The 17825-nt window shown below is 44.6% G+C and overlaps 2 protein-coding genes and 1 pseudogene across 2 annotated transcripts; 2 read left to right on the top strand and 1 right to left on the bottom strand.

Annotated features, from left to right (window-relative positions):
- The first annotated feature begins 9 nt into the window (after window positions 1-9).
- LOC120651671 (hexose carrier protein HEX6-like) lies at window positions 10-3140 on the top strand. The gene is made up of 3 exons (XM_039929244.1): window positions 10-275; window positions 443-768; window positions 1768-3140. The coding sequence occupies exons 1-3, from the start codon at window positions 134-136 to the stop codon at window positions 2860-2862; spliced, it is 1563 nt and encodes a 520-aa protein (XP_039785178.1). The 5' UTR covers window positions 10-133; the 3' UTR covers window positions 2863-3140.
- A 1001-nt stretch (window positions 3141-4141) lies between these two features.
- Window positions 4142-7358, bottom strand: LOC120651674 (transcription factor MYBS3-like). The gene is made up of 3 exons (XM_039929245.1): window positions 6906-7358; window positions 5194-5402; window positions 4142-4948 (listed from the first exon to the last, which is right to left on the bottom strand). The coding sequence occupies exons 1-3, from the start codon at window positions 7174-7176 to the stop codon at window positions 4481-4483; spliced, it is 948 nt and encodes a 315-aa protein (XP_039785179.1). The 5' UTR covers window positions 7177-7358; the 3' UTR covers window positions 4142-4480.
- Window positions 7359-11016: 3658 nt separating this feature from the next.
- LOC120651670 lies at window positions 11017-17114 on the top strand (annotated as a pseudogene).
- The last annotated feature ends 711 nt before the right edge of the window (window positions 17115-17825 follow it).

The raw sequence follows: 17825 nt of genomic DNA, 5'->3' as shown, positions 1-17825 counted from the left end.
GAATAATAGACTAGACCTGCCAGCACTAGAGCGGCGACTGTATTTATTAGCCGTTGCGCTCCACTCCGCCTGCCAAGGAGAAGCTGATAGCTGGGCTAGCGAGGGAGGCGGCCGGGACAGGACGGATTCGTAGATGGCGATCGGCGCGTTCGTGGAGAGCGCTCAGGCGGACGGCGGGGAAGGGTACAGCGGCCGCGTGACGCCGTTCGTGGTGCTGTCCTGCGTCGTCGCCGGCAGCGGCGGCCTCCTCTTCGGCTACGACCTCGGCATCTCCGGTCAGTCCCGCCTCTGCTGGTTCCTCACTATTTCTGCTGCAATATCAACCCTTTCCTGAATTCTCTAGTCAATGGAATTGGTGAGCGTTTGATAATGTCATCAATTCTGTGGGATTCCAATTAAATTTTCGTCGAAGTTCACCTAGTGCTCTTGCGTGTGATAATAGGTGGTGTCACCTCAATGGACTCATTCCGGAAGAGGTTCTTCCCGGAGGTTTACCGTCAGAGTCAGGCGCAGGACACCAGAGTGAGCCACTACTGCGAGTTCAACAGCGAGCTACTCACCATGTTCACATCCTCCCTGTACGTTGCTGGCCTTGTCGCAACTTTCGTTGCGGCTTCCATCACAAGGAGGTATGGCCGCCGTGTGTCGATGCTCATCGGTGGCACCATCTTCGTCGCTGGCTCAGTGTTCGGTGGCGCAGCTGTAAATGTTCCCATGCTGATCCTTAACCGAATCCTACTCGGAATTGGTCTGGGATTCACCAATCAGGTAACTTATGCTAGAATTATTAGTGTGTGATATGGCACAGATATAGTTCAAGAAATCATAAATCGGTAGTGCAGTACTTCTTTTGTTAGACTTGTAGAATAATTTAGATTTGAAGGAAACAGGCACTGGATGTGGTCAAGCGCATGCAATATAAGTAAAAAAAAGACTTCGAATTGTTTATGACATGTTATATATCTCAATAAATCAGTACACTTTTCTAGAATATTAGAAGCATAAATGAATGTGCATGCATATCTGGCATGAAAGCAGAAAATAGTGTGTGGCTATGAAACCAGTGTCAGACTTGAGATGCAACCTTTTGTAGACAGGTCAAGTCTTTCATTGACTTGGACTGAGTGACTAAAGACAAAGGGGTTTTTGTGGGTGTGATTTGTTCCAGCTCCCAAGTTGGCTGTAATAAACAGCCAAAGTTTGAGCAACGACATGTTTGGCTTATGATGAATTGATGACTTTCAAGTGTCATTGCTGTCGATGGATTGACCCATCAACCAGAATCCGACAAGTACTCATGTGTCCATCTTTTTACACACTCTTTGCTTTCTAAAGAATGTTGGAACCTTGAAATTTTTGAGAGATAAAGCAATACGTATCAAGTGGAGATACAATAATGCTGGAAAGTGAAAGTGAGATTTCCATTTTAACTCCTAGTTTCAACTTGTTAGTTATATTTACTGCCTAATAATTAGAATAGCTAGTAGAAAAACAGTGAATCTTCAGAAATTCACATTTTGCAAGAGAAAGGGAGACGAAAGGTCTTAACACATCATTAGCTTAATAATACTGTCCTATATAATCACATATTTTAAAGAAAACAAGGGTGATCAAGCTTCGTTTCATTTTGTATTTATGCATTAGAGATAATTCCTTCACCTGTAGCTTGTACTAGATGCCTGGATGGATGCCTTAGTAATAGTTCCTTTTATCCTGGTAAACAAACAGAACTGTGCTAATATTGTACTATGCAAATTGTATTTGCAGTCAATCCCATTGTACTTGTCGGAAATGGCGCCACCGCGATACCGTGGGGCAATCAACAATGGCTTTGAGCTTTGCATCAGCCTTGGCATTCTCTTTGCAAACATCCTCAACTATTTTGTTATAAAAATTACAGCGGGATGGGGATGGAGGATATCCCTGTCCATGGCAGCACTCCCTGCTGCGTTCCTAACCATCGGTGTGATCTTCCTTCCTGAGACACCAAGCTTTATAATCCAACGCGATGGTGACACCAACAAGGCAAGGATCCTGCTCCAGAAGCTGCGTGGAACAACCTCAGTCCAAAAGGAGCTTGATGACTTGGTTTCTGCTAGTAACCTCTCAAGGACAACACAGTATCCATTCAGAAACATATTCAAGAGAAAGTACAGGCCACAGCTTGTAGTAGCACTGCTGATCCCATTCTTCAATCAGGTTACTGGGATCAATGTGATGAACTTCTATGCACCAGTCATGTTCAGGACAATCGGTCTCAAGGAGAGGGCGTCCCTCTTCTCCTCGGTAGTGACACGCTTATGCGCAACATTTGCCAACATCATAGCGATGATGGTGGTTGACAGGTTTGGGCGCAGGAAGCTCTTCCTTATAGGTGGTGTGCAGATGATCCTCTCGCAGTTCACTGTTGGTGCAATATTGGCTGCAACGTTCAAGGACTCTGAGAACATGGACAATGAGTATGCATACCTAGTGTTGATCACAATGTGTGTGTTCGTTGCAGGCTTTGCGTGGTCATGGGGCCCTCTTACATTCTTGGTCCCTGCTGAGGTATGCCCACTGGAGATCAGGTCCGCAGGGCAGAGCATTGTTGTTGCTGTGGTTTTCTTGATGGCATTCGTGATCGGCCAGACTTTTCTTGAGGTTCTTTGCAGTATCAAGTCAGCGACGTTCTTTGTCTTTGGTGGGTGGATCTGCTTGATGACACTTTTTGTTTATCTGTTCTTGCCGGAAACAAAGAAGCTGCCCATGGAGCAGATGGAGCAGGTCTGGTCGAGGCACTGGTTCTGGAAGAAGATTGTAGGGGAGAAGGTGGAGAAGAAACAAGCAAAATCAGGGAAAACAGCTTTGCCGAGCTTGTAGCGCTTTTCTGAATTGCAGGTGCATTTAATCAAATCTGCAAAGAAAATATAGTATGGGATTGCAATTAGCAGATGTAAATGTATGATTGTGTGCAACTAGTGTTTGCTACTAATCTGTTGCCCTTGTCAGTTCCTATAACTCACCTTTCCAATTTTGAGATATAAGGAGAATGTTCAAACAGACCTTGCTATTTATTTTCTTTCGTGTTCATCTGTAAAAAGAAGAATTACCTATGATGCTGATGATGCTGACATGACGGATCAGCACGATTGCAAACACACACCACCGATAAGTCTTCAGTTCGGAGAAAAAGAGATTATGTTTCCTAGCTGACCTAGCCTCCTGGAACTTTATTAATTGGAGTGTATGTGATCAAACCTGCAAGTAAAATATAGGATTGTATGTAAGCATGTAACAGTTGACCTGTCTGTTGTTGTCAGTTGTTATAGCTGGCCATTCCAAATGGTAAGAATCAAGAAATGATACATCTGACAGGAATATAGAAACAGCCTTGCTATTTCTTGTTGATGTAGCTGCAAACGGAAAAAGAAATTGCCAAAGACGTTGGTGATTCTGATCAATATTTCTAGTTGCCTGATGCGTGTTTTCCATTTTCAGCTGACGTTTTTTTCTTTATGTTCACTCTTCTCTTCCTTCAACGAATGGCAGCACTCATGCCCCATTGTTTTTTCTAATAAAAAAAAAGTTCACTGACCGACACTACTGAGCACTGAGAAAGTCACTTCGATTCCGCGAAAAAGGAGAAAATGGATCTAGATAACATGCCTGTTGCAGACGGGACTGAAGTTGCTGGTGAAACAATCTTTGATTATTCTTGGAGCTTTCAGCCGCCTGCAACGCGCACAAAGCGAGAGACTTTTGCTAAAGACAAAAAGGCGGCATGGTGTCCTGTGTTTGGATGACCAAGATAACATGAAAGGGACTGGTCACTTGCCACTACTGTCACCAACCACACATGTAGAACTTGGTGCAGAATGCATGTGAGAGCACCAGCCACCAGGATCAAAAGGTAAGGTGCTACCCAATAGAATCTCAAAGAATATTCTATACGCATGTTGCACGAGAAGAATCAAACATTGCGCTTGTTTCGGGCGCACATACACGATACACAGAAGAATCAAACAGTTTGAGCTCGGCGCAAACATCTTAATCAAACTGACCCAACGAGAACGAAATAGTAGCAAATATGCAGCAAGCAGCTAAAACAGGATGAACTCGGAAGCATGCAGCTATAAAAACAACCTTCAGCAGAGCAATATCACGAACACAGTAGCATGGCCAGTGATCTGGCGGCATCAGCTTCAGCAATGCGATGAAACATCAGGCAGAGAGCTGCGCCCACAGAACTGACTAACACTTTTCTTACAAAAAGTTTACAACATTACAACCATGAAGATCAGCACTAACATTAATGACTTTGTTAACATATAGTGCCATATCATGCGTGCCAGACAAATAACAGATACATTCATACATAGCATAACTTACAGCACATGATACAAGCTACAGAGAACGGTTAATCTTAAATATTAAAAAAACAAGGAGGCAAAGCTTATTTTGCCAGGGTTTCACCTAATGCAGTTTTGTGTGCTGAAGATCAGGCCTGAGCCCTCGTTTGAGGATTTGCATGGAAAGCTGATTGTCTATTTTGACCCCCTAGCAGATTTAACGAAAGAGAAGTTGATACTGTCTCCTGACCATATTCCCCTATGCTTAGCTTGGACATGCCCACAAGCTCATCAACGTTAATTGGATTCTTCGAATGAACTGCAACGGGCTTGACAATCTCGTGCGTTTCTTGGGGCAGATCATCTCCATCTTTGTGGTTTGGCCAGAACGGAACTGAGAATTGCAAGAACGGTGAGAAATAAGCTGGAAGAATCACCGGATAGCTTGGTTGCAGATTCTCTGGCATGAGAGCAGAAGCTGTGGAACTTTCTGCAACAGCAGAAGTATCTGACTCCATCGATTCTACCTCCTCCTCCACAGGTGGTGGCAACGGTGTTTGATTTAATACTGAGGCCTCTGGTTCTTGACTCCCAGGAAGGGGTGGAAGGTCCATTGACTGTAAAACAAAGAGAACACAATTCAGTTCTAAATTATATGCAAAGCACAATAAGAACTACCTAATGAGCCTCAGGACAGGACAATGCCATAGCTGTCCATGGCTCCGTGAAATACACAAGCTAAAGAATTAGATCAAAAAAATGCACTAGCATGAGATGATATATATTGCCACAAAAATTAGTGATGAAGTAGCTACTGCACACACATTTGCATTAAAATCGAGGATAAGATCAATCAGATTACCTCATCAGGCACCATGTCAAAAAGGCTAGACCTTCTCTTCCTTCTGCTCATATTCGATTGGCGTATAAAATATTTTTGAGCGTGACTTGCTACTTGAGTGGGTGTCCTTGAGACCACAAAATTACGAGAAATGCCTCGCCAATCACCTTTTCCAAGCTTTTGTAATCCCAGCAAAAACCTCCGGTGTTCTTCTTCAGTCCAAGGAACACCTACCAGAACAATCTAAGTCAGCAAAATGGCATATAAAGTCCAGAATGCAGCGAGGCAGTAATATGCGAAGCTACAACAAACCAGTAAACAGAAATTGACGAACACCAGCATGCTAAATGAAGCATGGGAAAAATCAGCAACCTACTCCTTCAATCCAGTTTTCATAGGCGCATAAGCAAGTTTCACTGAGACCAAGGAAGAGTTAATTCCCCCTTAAACCAAAGTACCGATCAGATGGAAGTCACAGTAGAGAGAGGGCTGTGTGCTGCGTGCAGTAGAGAACTAGGACTGCGCGAGTACTCCTTAAACGACGGATCCATACAATGGCCGCCAGACCACGCATTAATGAGCCAAGTGCCCATGAATACTGGATACTTTTCCCAACCCTATACGCCCATGAAAACTGGATGGAGGGAGTAGTTCGCTATTAAACACAACATATAGGGAGAGTACCATCGATACATAAAGGACTAGTTAAACAGCACAAAACCAGAACGGAGCTAAAAAGGATTGGCATAATCTGAGGGGACAACTGCCCCTTGATTTGCATTAAAACACCTACCACCCACCACCAAGTATGAACCAAGAACTAGCTATCACTGTTCTCAGAAAATCTCACAAGAAGCAGCAGCATAATCAATTTATTCAATAATAAAGGCAGACAGGCTTTGCAGACCATTGGTACTCATTAATCAATCATTTGATTTTGCTCTGAACCTATGAACAACTTGTTTCCTTGTTAAGTATGGACAGATGGAATTTGGCACTGCATAATTAGTGATTGCATCCCAGTGTAATAGTGCATTTACACCAAGACTTGTCCGCTGGCACATGTACGTAGACCTAAGACTATGTGTTAGCAGTTAGCGCAGCAGTTTATATTGCTCTGCATGTCCTGCCTCATGAGGCGGCCTATACCCCTACAGCCTTTCGGCATCACCAATCAGACCAAAATTTTCCCAAATAAACTGATGCCACTGCTTGGAACAATCCATACCCATTAATCTAAAAAAATTCTGAAGCTGAGCTTCTCGAAACATCCCCATAATCCAATCAAACAGTTCAGGAGTCAGGACCTCCACAGGTGGTCCTTGCACCAATAACGGATCGAATTCCAGCACCATATGTATCAACCCAAGTACTCCATAGTACCAAATCCACCCATTTGTACAAACTACAATATTCAGTAGTACTGGTAGTGTCGCAGACTATTAATGCTTTTCTCGCAGCTAGGCTGCCCCAGTAATAACTCAGTTAAGGAGCTCGTACTATGTAGGAGTATCCATTTCCCGAGCTTACACGACTCCTAATCACTGAGCATAAAAACATCCAAAAAACAAAGGAGCAAAACACCAGGTAGATGAATGGGAAAGGTTGGAGCTAGTTGGGGTTGGGAGGATCTACTATCTAGGGTCCCGCGTCAGCTTGGTGTGAGACGGGTGATCGATTAGAGATTTAGAGGGGAGGGGGAGGGGTAGAGATCGGTCGTCGGATGCGCTCACCCTTCTTGCGCTCGCGGCTGGCGGAGGAGGACCCCTGGACGAAGTCGTCGGATGCGTAGCCCCCGCCGCCGTCGGCGAGGTCGGGCCCGTCGGCGGGGGAGGCGCCGCCGCTGGTGGATCCGGCGGAGAGGAGGGAGAGGTTCCCCATGCTGGCGCTCTTGCGGATGGCCGAGCCATCGGTGAGGCGCACCCCGAAGATCTTGACCCCGCGGTTGGGGCACGTCCGCGAGTTGTGCCCGTTGTGGCTGCAGTGCGAGCACCGCCGCGTCATCGCCGCGCCGCCCCCGCCTCCCGCCGTCACTCCGTCAGGTAGGGCTCGCGCCGTCGCGCGGGCGCCTCGGTCCGCAGCTGCGCGAGTCGGAAGAGGAGTGCTGGTGGTGGTGGTGAACTGGTGGTGATGGCGCCTGAGATGGGGGAGGAGCTGGGGGGAGGATGCCGTGTGTGGAGAAGAGAAGAGGCGAGGGGCAAGGGGGGATTAACTGAACTGTTGAGTGGTGATTGGTTAAGGTGGTCGGCGAGCGTGGGCCGTCCACGTGGCGGATATTCCCGCGGGGATATACTCCCTCCTTCCCTGTTTATAAGGCATACACGTATATCAAGATTCAAACCTTATCATCTTTGACCAATAATTTGACTATTAAATTTTTATTTTTATAATGCAAATTTCATATGATTGGATTCATAATCAAATATATTTTACAATGATTATAAATTTATAATCAAAAGTGATATAATATATGATAAATAAATGGTCAAAGTGTTGTTTAGAAGACCGTGTCATGTTCCACCATGCCTTATAAACGGGGAAGGAGGGAGTACGTGTGACTTGGGCAGCGGCTTGAGGGGCACGCCTCCCCTTCCTGGCGGGCTCCTCCAGCCTCCGTGCCTTTTGTCCGTGGACACGGCTTGCGTCCCGCGTGCGCGTTCCTCTCCGCTCGCTGCGCCGTGCCCCCGTCTCCTCTCGTTTCGTTTTCATCGCCGGGTCCTCGGACCATTTCATCCACATTTCCTGTCCACTTCGTCGTGTGTGGTGAGCAATGGCAAGCCGCTCGTCGGTCTTGTTCGTTTCCCATCTGTTTCATATTTCTTTCTTCCGGGACAAGTATTCATATCGATGAAATGAAATGCGATTTCTGTAATATAGGACTTTTGCTTAATATTAGGAATCGAGAGCTTCATATACAGTCTTGTAATGGAGATCTCTTGAAGGGGATGAATCGGTGTAATTGTAGCGGATGTTGGCTCAATCGCATGGAAATTATACAGAAGTTGCGATATACTCCAGCTATGCTTGCCATAATATTCTAATAATGATCCAAATAGTGAATGCAATCACATGAATATTTGGTTGAAATCATCCTGTCTGAGCTGTGCTGCGTAATTTCAAAAAAATACACATTTAAAATAACATAGTCTTCCGTACTCGGATATACCTTTGTTCCTTTCTCCTCTTGCCGTATGGGTAGGTCCAATTTTGTGACAAGATATGCTGTCTGCGATATGGAAATATATGTGCAACGGAACTCGTTTGGATCTTCGGAAGATTTACGGGAAGATTTGAGCGTTTGGTGCCGCGGCCGCACAAGTGGAAATGGAGATTGGGAATCTGGGCGGACGGGCGTGGTGGCGCGACGACCCGAGCGCACACCGGACGGGCGTGGTGGCACGACGACCCGAGGGGCCGTTTAGTTTTCAAAAAATTTTATCCAAAAATTTTTCACCTCCCCTTTAAATACATGTATGAAGCACTAAATATAATTAAATAACAAAACTAATTACACAGTTTGGATGTACACGACGAGACGAATCTTTTAAGTATAATTAGTGCATGATTAGACATAATTGCTACAGTAACCCCACATGTGCTAATGCTGCGGTCAAAGGCCTCAAAAGATTCGTCTCGTGGTTTCCAAGTGAGTTCTGAAATTAGTTTTTTAATTAGTATCCGAAAAACCCTCCCGACATCTGATCAAACACACGACGAGACATCCACAAAATTTTGCCAATGGAACTAAACGGCTCCTCATTGACGTGCCGCGTGCCGACGAAAATATGGACGATGAGGAGACCAGTCAAACCGCATGACCCCGCGGTCGCAACTTGCACGCATCAAGCAGCGCGTGATCGCCCGCGGCGGGCCTCCGTGTAGGCTCCTGTGCGGGCAAGGCTTGACCGATGGGAAACAAAAGGCAAGACGCGCATGCAGTTTTTCAGGAACAGATAGAGATCAGGCAGTCTCCCTCTCAAAAAAAAAAGTCAGGCAGTCTGAACTCTGAAGTAAACATGCAAAGTCAAAAGGGATCAACCCAAGAGATGAGACAGCTCGCCCAAGGCAAAGAGATTTTGATCGACTCCGAAACCGACATTGCAATCGCTCCAAAGTCCAAACAGTGTGCCGCCGTACCACCAGATCACGTCAAGCGAGAGGCAAGGACGGTTTATCTAAACCCTAAATGTTATCCGCTCTGAAGTCAGAACTGGTATTAAAATAGCTCTAATTTCCGGGAGCTCAGCAGGCCAGCCAGATAAGTATATAGATAAGATAACGTAAGGAAAAGGCTAGTAGATTTGTCCTCAGATAAACAGGGTGCTCGGGGTGACAACAAAAATCTGGAGGTTGTATGGTGCCTTGAGCTGATACCTGAGAGTGACTTCTCAGCCTAAATGTGCTTCCTGTTCTTACTTAAGAAAAAATTATATATACTTGATTAAATATGTGGACCAGAAAACGACCGTAACAAAATAAAAAAAATCAGGAGTCTATGTCGCGACCAAGTGACGCGTAATTATCCTCCTCATCCGATGCTATAAATAAAAAGTGATGGAGATTGCACACACGTAGAGTAGAGAGAAAGCTGCCTACCAACCTCCAGATCGTCATGACATTATTTTGTTGATGCGGGTGGATGGGGGGATCACTCACAAGATCCTCCAGGTTTATGTCAATCAGCTGCGGCACTGGGTTGTATCGACAGATTTTTTTTTTTGTGTATGTCCATGTCAAGTCAAACCAAACCCACACGAGAATTATGATTTCTGAGAGTGTGCCACGGCACGTTTTTTGTTAAGAGAAAAAAAGAACGAGTTTAAAAACGCCCCAAACTTGGTGAAGAGCCTAGCCAGTTAAAGTTACAAAGTTTTATTTTGTTAAAAAAAAGGTACAAAGCGTTATTACACAAAACGATAAATGACGACCCTACCAGAGAGAAAGACTAAAACTGAAATTAACTAGTTAACTAGAGTATATAAGAGTCTATTGATCCCGCAGTACTGTTGGCCACCTGACAGATCGTGAACACCAAGTATTATGGTCATGGAAGAAAATTTTGTTTATCGCACTTTTAAATGGAAACGATTTGTATGTAGAAATTCCCTCTCTCCTTCTAGTAAACTGACTAAGATAGGCCAATTGTGGGCTAATTTGCATTGATAATGGTTAATTGACGGTTAAATTCTATTAACTCTAATTAGTTCTAGTCCTCATTTTTAGCACATCCAAATGGGACCTTGGTCTCGTAGATCAACTTTATTTTCCAAGCACTACACTCAAGCATCACAAAACAGAACTTTAAGAACCATGCCTGTATAATCTCGTTCTTTAGGTAAAAAACTTCTAACATGTTAGTATGTTGATCACGTTGCCTGGAGCCTACAGGTGTTCCTGATGTTGACAGGCCAAAACCAACTTGCCGTTACGAAATGGGATGTAGCTGCAGTTCATCATACTTGTCCATACATGTAGTTGCAGTAAAAATGTCCTCCAAGGAGCAGGTTCCCATGTCAGAACTGTTAATACGGTAATTGGTAAAGGTGGATTCATCACAGAATCACACTCCCAGACCCACTCCCGCAAGAGATGAGCGCAACGGCGGCCTGCTGGACAGCCTGGACCCGAGTGCTTTTCGGCGTGGATGGAGGCCTGCCGGAGCACGAGACGTCGTCCGCCACGGCGAGGGGGGCGGTCTCAGGTGTGGACTCCCGCCGGCCACCTCTGCTGGCGTGAGTCCCTCTTTCTGGGCTGGGCCAGAACAAACTGCACGCGCCGGAGCCCACTAAAAACCAGTGTCCAACGCAGTAGTCTGGGCCTCTTTTCTTTCGTTCCCCTCCCCACAAGGGCACAAGGGGTTTTGGTTGATTCCGCTCCAGGACTTCGGCCTCCTGCTGCTGCTTCGTGGCGGTGGCGAGGCGGCGAGCGGGAGCGGCGGCTCGACTCTCGGGGGAAGCCACGCCGTCGCCGTCGTAGTCGTCGGAGTTCGAGACGATAGTGGAGAAGGTAGGGTTTGGGTTCCCGATCGAATCCCTCATTCCCCTTCTGGTTTTCCCCCGAGTAGAGAGCTGGTGGATGAAACGCGAATGCTGGCGGCTGTTGCGCTCCACTCCGTTTTGATTCCCATTCATGTGCGAGGCTTGCTGGATTGTTGTGTGCGCGCGCGAGCGGGCGGGACGCACGCGTGTGTGGTTGCGCTTGCTAGTGTGCGTGAGGGTGCGCGCTCGCTGGGGTGCGTCCGTGCGTGTACTTGTGCTTCGGCGCGCCGCGGCGTGCGCAGGCGCGTGCGCCCGTGTGCCTAGCTTGTTTCATTTCCTGCTCGATCCTAGGATGTGATGTTCTAAGGGTTCGCCGGTTTGGCTGCAATTTTTTTTCTACATTGTAGATAGATGCAGTGTCCCATGGTGTTAGCGGGATCTTCCCCTTGCAGTTTCTGAAGAATAGTTTACAGAAATTTCCTACTTATGTTGATTCTATACTACAGCAAGTGGATGATGCAATTACTGTACTCAGGGTCCTGTTGTTTTGGTTGTTGATCATACAGTGTCCTTCACTTTAGGGCGACACAAATTGCAAGGCAATGGCCACCCAGGAAGAAGCTGTGGTCCCTGAATCATCACCGTCTACTGATCCACCTATCACTGTTGGGCTGGCCGTGAGTAGCTCCAAGTCCAGCAAGTACGCAGTGAAATGGGCTCTGAAAAATTTTGGTGCCAGAGAGAGGACAAGGTTCATGCTCATTCATGTCCGACAAAAGGTCACACTTGTTCCGACCCCGAGTAAGTAGCCATTCTTCAATTCAAATATGCACATTCTCTTGCAGTTGCAAAGCTTGTTGGCACTACAATTTTGCTTGGTTTTATGTAGTGGGCAACTATGTTCCTGTTGATCAAGTGAGGGATGACATTGCCAGTGCATATGAAAAGGAAGTCGAATGTGAGGCCCAAAATATGCTGCTTATGTACGAGAACATGTGCATTGGAAAGGTCCGAGGCTTCTATTCAAGACAACATTTATTGTTCTTTATGAAATTTCATTCTCAAGTGCACACTAAAACTGAATAAAAATAACGAAATAAATAAAATAACTAGAATGTGCAAGAATAATCAGGCTTATCATTTGAATTAATTAACTATGTTCAGTATAGTCTTTTCAGGCATATTAGGTAAATTTATCAAAACAGGAAAAAGCTTTCAGCCAGCAATAGTTCTACGAATTTTCAAACAACCTTCTTTACGTTATTACGTATATGATGCCTTGGTTTTCAGGTTGAAGCAGAAGTATTGGTTGTCAAGGGTGATGACGTGGCAGAAACTATTTCAGGTGTTGTCTCAGCTTGCCAAATCCACAAGCTTGTTGTTGGTGCCTCTTCTCAGGGCAACTTTATGAGGTACTTAAAACCTGCCCCGTACTAATTAATTATGAACTGGAAATGGAAACAGTGCTAATTTGGTGAAATGGCTTAGGAAATCCAAGGGCACTAGGACATCCTCTCGAATATGCAAGTGTGTTCCAAGCTTTTGTATGGTGTATTCTGTTTCAAAAGGTGGCTTGTCCATGGTTTATTCTCCTGGATCGGAAGGTGGCAACAGTTCTGAGATATTCCAGGTTAATGAGAGTTCTAACAGCGAGCTTTATTCGGATGATAAGTCATCAGTATCAGGTAAAGTATCTGGAAATTTCCATTGTGTTGCTAGGATAGCATGATAAATGACTCCAACTTGATTTCTTTACTCTATTTTACCGACCAGAGTAGTTGTGTGGACCCTCCTTGTACTCATGAAGCTGATATAGAAAGCATGTTTGCTACATTTGTACTCGTGAAGTTTGGAGCACCTAGTTTCCTTTTTTGTGATCTGAATGGTGTATTATTGGCCCTTTGGATACCAATGAGAAAGGAATGAAGATCATTTGGTTCAGCATAAACCAGTCCAAGAAATTTATCCTTTTCATCCCATGCAGATATTACACCTTCCAGAATTCACGGGTCCAACTTGCCAGGGGGAAATCTGGATAGTTCCTCCTCTGAAGATCATAATCGGCCACGCTCTTTACAAGAATATCTCACTGGAAGCACTTTAACATCTATTGTTGATAAAGATCAAGGTGGCAGTCCTCGTGGTGCTGACCAAATCACTGAATCTAGTAACTTGCCAATCTCAGACAAAAGTCCAACTGTTAGCAGAGCACTACAGGAATTGATGTGCTCAGAGGACAAGGTTAGTCATGCAGTTTTCTTCAAATATCTCTTCATCTTACTGCATTATTAGATTGAATTATCAATACATGAGAGTCTGTGTCAGACACCTCTATATCTCCTCCAGTTAGTTACTTAGTTATCTGTACTAAAGCAGATCGACAATCCCATATTGCAACATGTGCGCTACTTACCCTTTCTTCTTGCTTCTTAAATTGACATCTGTAATGTCTTGTATTTTGAAAAATATGGCACTTATGTTGCATCACTTACCTGATTTATTAATACATAACTAGGCAAGCACTCTTTGTGCTGGTCATATTTCTGCACCTACTAATTTGCCTGTCTTGGACAAAGCTGCATCCGTGAAGAGTGCGCTGCAAGAATTGATGCTTTCAGAGGATAAGGTTAGTCGCATAATCATCTTCGCACTGCACCTTTTAGTGATCTACTGATACATGGAGTTGAAGGTACATGAGAATCGGTTTCGGATCTCTATGTTGTCTGTACTAAAGGTGCTGTGAAATCACATTTTGCCAACATTTGCACAATATTTACCTTTTTCTAAAAGTTTTTGTCTTCTCAAATGTTTGCAGTTTCATTTAATTCTACAGATTTGACACTTGGGTGACTTCATTTATCTAATCTATTCAAATTTCTTAACTAGGCAAACACTCCTTGTGCTAGTGATCAAATATCTGGATCTAGTAACTTGCCGATCACAGACAAAGCTACAATCGTAAGCAATGCACTGCAGGAATTGATGCTTTCAGAGGACAAGGTTGGTCATGCAATATTCACAATCCTTTATGCATCAAATACATTTTAAACCTTTTTGCAATTAGTTATCTGAAGTTGGAAATGACATGACCGATCTTTTAAGAGTACCCTTTCTTGGCTCTAAAAATTCACTCTTAGTTTCTTGTAGTTCGGGAAAAAATACACTTGGTTAAATCATTTAGCTGCCCTATTTAAACTTCTTGACTAGGCAAGGTCAGGTTTTGCTAATATATTTCTGAGCTTCCATGATTCTTTTTTTCCCAACATAGGATAATGTCAATTTTGAGCGCGAAAAGCTCAAGATTAAACTAGGACATATGAGAGGAGTGTGCAAACTCGTTGAGGATGAGTCCACCAGCGCTTCTCAGCAAGTAAGTTTAGAGGTAGTGTTATTTAATACTAGCAGCTAATTACTTTCCAAATTCACATCATCTTACATATCTTCAACATATGTTAGATGATTGACTTAATTGAAAAACGTGCTCAAGAGGAAGCTCGGCTGGTGGAGGTCCACTCCAGGATCAACACTGCCATTGAGGCAGCACGGAAAGAGAGGGAGCAGCGGTATGCTGCAGAGGCGCATGCCCGGCATGTGAGGGACCTTGCAAATGAAGAAGCTCTGAAAAAGCAGCACGTGCAGCTTAGGGCGTCAAGGGAGGCTGATGATATGCAAAAGCTGGAGAAACTTCTTGAATTGGGAGGCAAGTCATACATAATGTTTACATGGGAAGAGATGGAGTCTGCTACATCATCTTTTTCAGAGGCACTTAAGATTGGGTCGGGAGCTAACGGGACAGTGTACAAGGGCAAAATCCACCAAACAACCGTGGCCATAAAACTACTCAAGCCTGACGACAGCCGTGTTACCAAACATTTCAAACAGGAGGTATTTCCTGCATCATTACGAAGTTCAACTAAAGATCATAATTGTATCAGCGATTAAATGTCTGTACTAACATTACAAATTTAAGCTAAGGTACGCAAATGTGCCCCTACACTAGAACCCAACATGCTACTATGCTAGGTAGTTGTGCTGTATTGAAATCTACAATCAAGTCCATGATATACAAAAATAGATGCATTGTCTTTTTATCTCGTGTAGTCATGTTGGTACATGAAATTCTTATGGGATGCACTCTCTTCTGCAGCTTGAGGTTTTGAGTAAGACCCGCCATCGCCATTTGCTGCTGCTGCTAGGTGCTTGTCTGGACAGAGCCTGCTTGGTGTGTGAGTACATGGAGAATGGCAGCCTTGAGGATCGGTTACAGTGCAAAGGAGGCACATCCCCACTCCCATGGTACTACCGTTTCCGTATTGCCTGGGAAATAGCATTGGCACTTATCTACCTACACAGCTCGAGACCAAAACCAATTATCCACCGTGACCTCAAGCCTGCAAATATACTCCTTGACGGTAATTTCACTAGCAAAATTGGCGATGCAGGCATTGCAACATTACTTCCTTTAAGTGAGGCCTCATCAACACATACAATTCGCAAACACACAGATCTAGTTGGGACACTGTTTTACATGGACCCAGAGTATCAAAGGTCAGGTCAAGTTTCGACAAAATCTGATGTATATGCCTTGGGCATGGTATTCTTGCAGCTGCTGACTGCAAAGTCACCAATGGGGCTAGCAGACACTGTTGAGCAAGCAGTGGAAGAGCGTCACCTTGTTGACATCCTGGACCAGCGTGCAGGAAAATGGCCTGTAAAAGCAGCATATGAGCTTGCTCAGCTTGGGCTAAGCTGTTTGGAAATGCGAGGCAAGGATCGACCTGACCTGAAGTCTAATGTTCTTGTAGTTTTAGAGCGGCTGAACAAGATTGCCAGCACCGCACTTGACTCAGTACGGGCAGTCCCAACTGCACCACCAAGCCATTTTATCTGCCCTATACTCAAGGTATTTGTTGCATCTATTATACCTAATTGCATCAAGGCTATGTTTAGGCATCTAGTTTGTTATCTTCATGAAAGGCAGATGGTTCATCTGCCTTTCATGAAGATACCTAATTGCATTGGAACTAAGCTGACGTATTTTATAATTTGAAGAATTTGTGGTGTACCTGACGCAAAATTAAACTACAGTGAGACTAACAGCCAGTCTGATATTAAGTTACTCGTAGTTTGTTGTCTCCATTATTTTACTTGAAGGATGTGACGTGAAACTTTGTATGTTTTTTTGCTCTGCAGAGGGTAATGCAGGATCCATGCATTGCATCTGATGGGTACTCGTACGAGCGGGTTGCGATTGAGATGTGGCTGCATGAGAATGATGCGTCGCCGTTGACAAAGACAGCTTCCTGACAAGAACTTGGTGCCCAATTATGCTCTGCTATGCGCAATTAATAGTTGGAAGGGAGAAACAGGAGCTGCTGAGATCACTGCCTGAACTTAACTACCCATGGATACTGCACTAGAAGCTAATGCTGTACAGGTTCGTCTTGGTAACCTCCATATACTGTAGTCACAGTGGCGTTGTGGGTTCTCTGAACTACCCATGGATACTGCACTAGAAGCTAATGCTGTACAGGTTTGTGTTGGTAACCTCCATATACTATAGTCACAGTCACAGTGGTGTTGTGGGTTCTCTGCATATACTGCACTAGAAGCTAATGCTGTACAGGTTTGTCTTGGTAACCTCCATATACTGTAGTTCCGGTGGTGACGTGGATTCTCTGTAAGTAGCAGTTTTGTAGCATCTCCTAGACAATACCTAGGATAAACTTTGAAGGTTACCTTTTGTTCAGATCAAATTATAGTTCTGAATCTGCCAAGTATCACATGGATTCTTTACAGGATTTTGATTAGCGGGAACTCTAGTAACGGTGAAATTCTCCCTCAATACTGCCTCGTGTGTTTCTTTTGTAATGGTTGGGATTAGTGATCCGCTCCCAGCTTTGTCTGGCTCTGCGTTTGCCTGTCTGCTGCCTGGTATACTGGAAGATGCTCCCAGTTTTGTTCTGGATTCAATTTCCCCCCAAAATTATGGGAAAGATTGTTCTTTTAATTTTGAGATTATATTGAGCAGTTAGTTCAGAAATGACAGTAACATGCGTGTGTGATCCGTGAAGGCCACGTTTAGGGATCATTTGTTTGACGGTGGATCCTGATCGAGTATATGGGGTGGTCATCTCATGAGAATGTTGGGCCAGTTTTATCATTGGGTCTGTTTCGTGCCATTCTTTACAGCCCAATGATGCCTGGTCTGCTGATAGCTTGGGCCTCGCATTGCAGTTGTGTTGTTCATGTGGCGGGCTGGCGGCAGCGTGCTAGTGTCCGGTGGTACCATACAAATCTATGCACCTGATTAAAATAGTAGCAGTAGCAAGAGATCATCAAATCCCAGAGTCATTAGTTAACTGCGTATTTTATTAGCCGTAGCATGCATGACTGCAAAATGGCGCCACGAGGCGGGTGGATAAGCTTCCACATCCAGCAAGGCGACGCCACGTCCTTAATTTTTCTTCTCCGTCCTTGTGGCTTTGAACTCAAGTCAGGTGATGACCCGGATATTTTTAGATAGGCATGCTCATACGTATACTCCAATAATTGGTCGCGCTCCACTCAAAGTTGACCACAAATAGTAACGGGAGCGATACACTCCGTGTCTATGATCATCTCCATACGATTGTCTTCTTTTTTTTTGGGCGAGGTGAGTAGTGCATATCTCTA

This window comes from Panicum virgatum, chromosome 9K (genome assembly GCF_016808335.1).
Source record: "Panicum virgatum strain AP13 chromosome 9K, P.virgatum_v5, whole genome shotgun sequence".
Taxonomy (NCBI): domain Eukaryota; kingdom Viridiplantae; phylum Streptophyta; class Magnoliopsida; order Poales; family Poaceae; genus Panicum; species Panicum virgatum.
The sequence above is the reverse complement of the archived record's forward strand: the minus strand, read 5'-3'. Positions and strand labels throughout refer to the sequence as shown.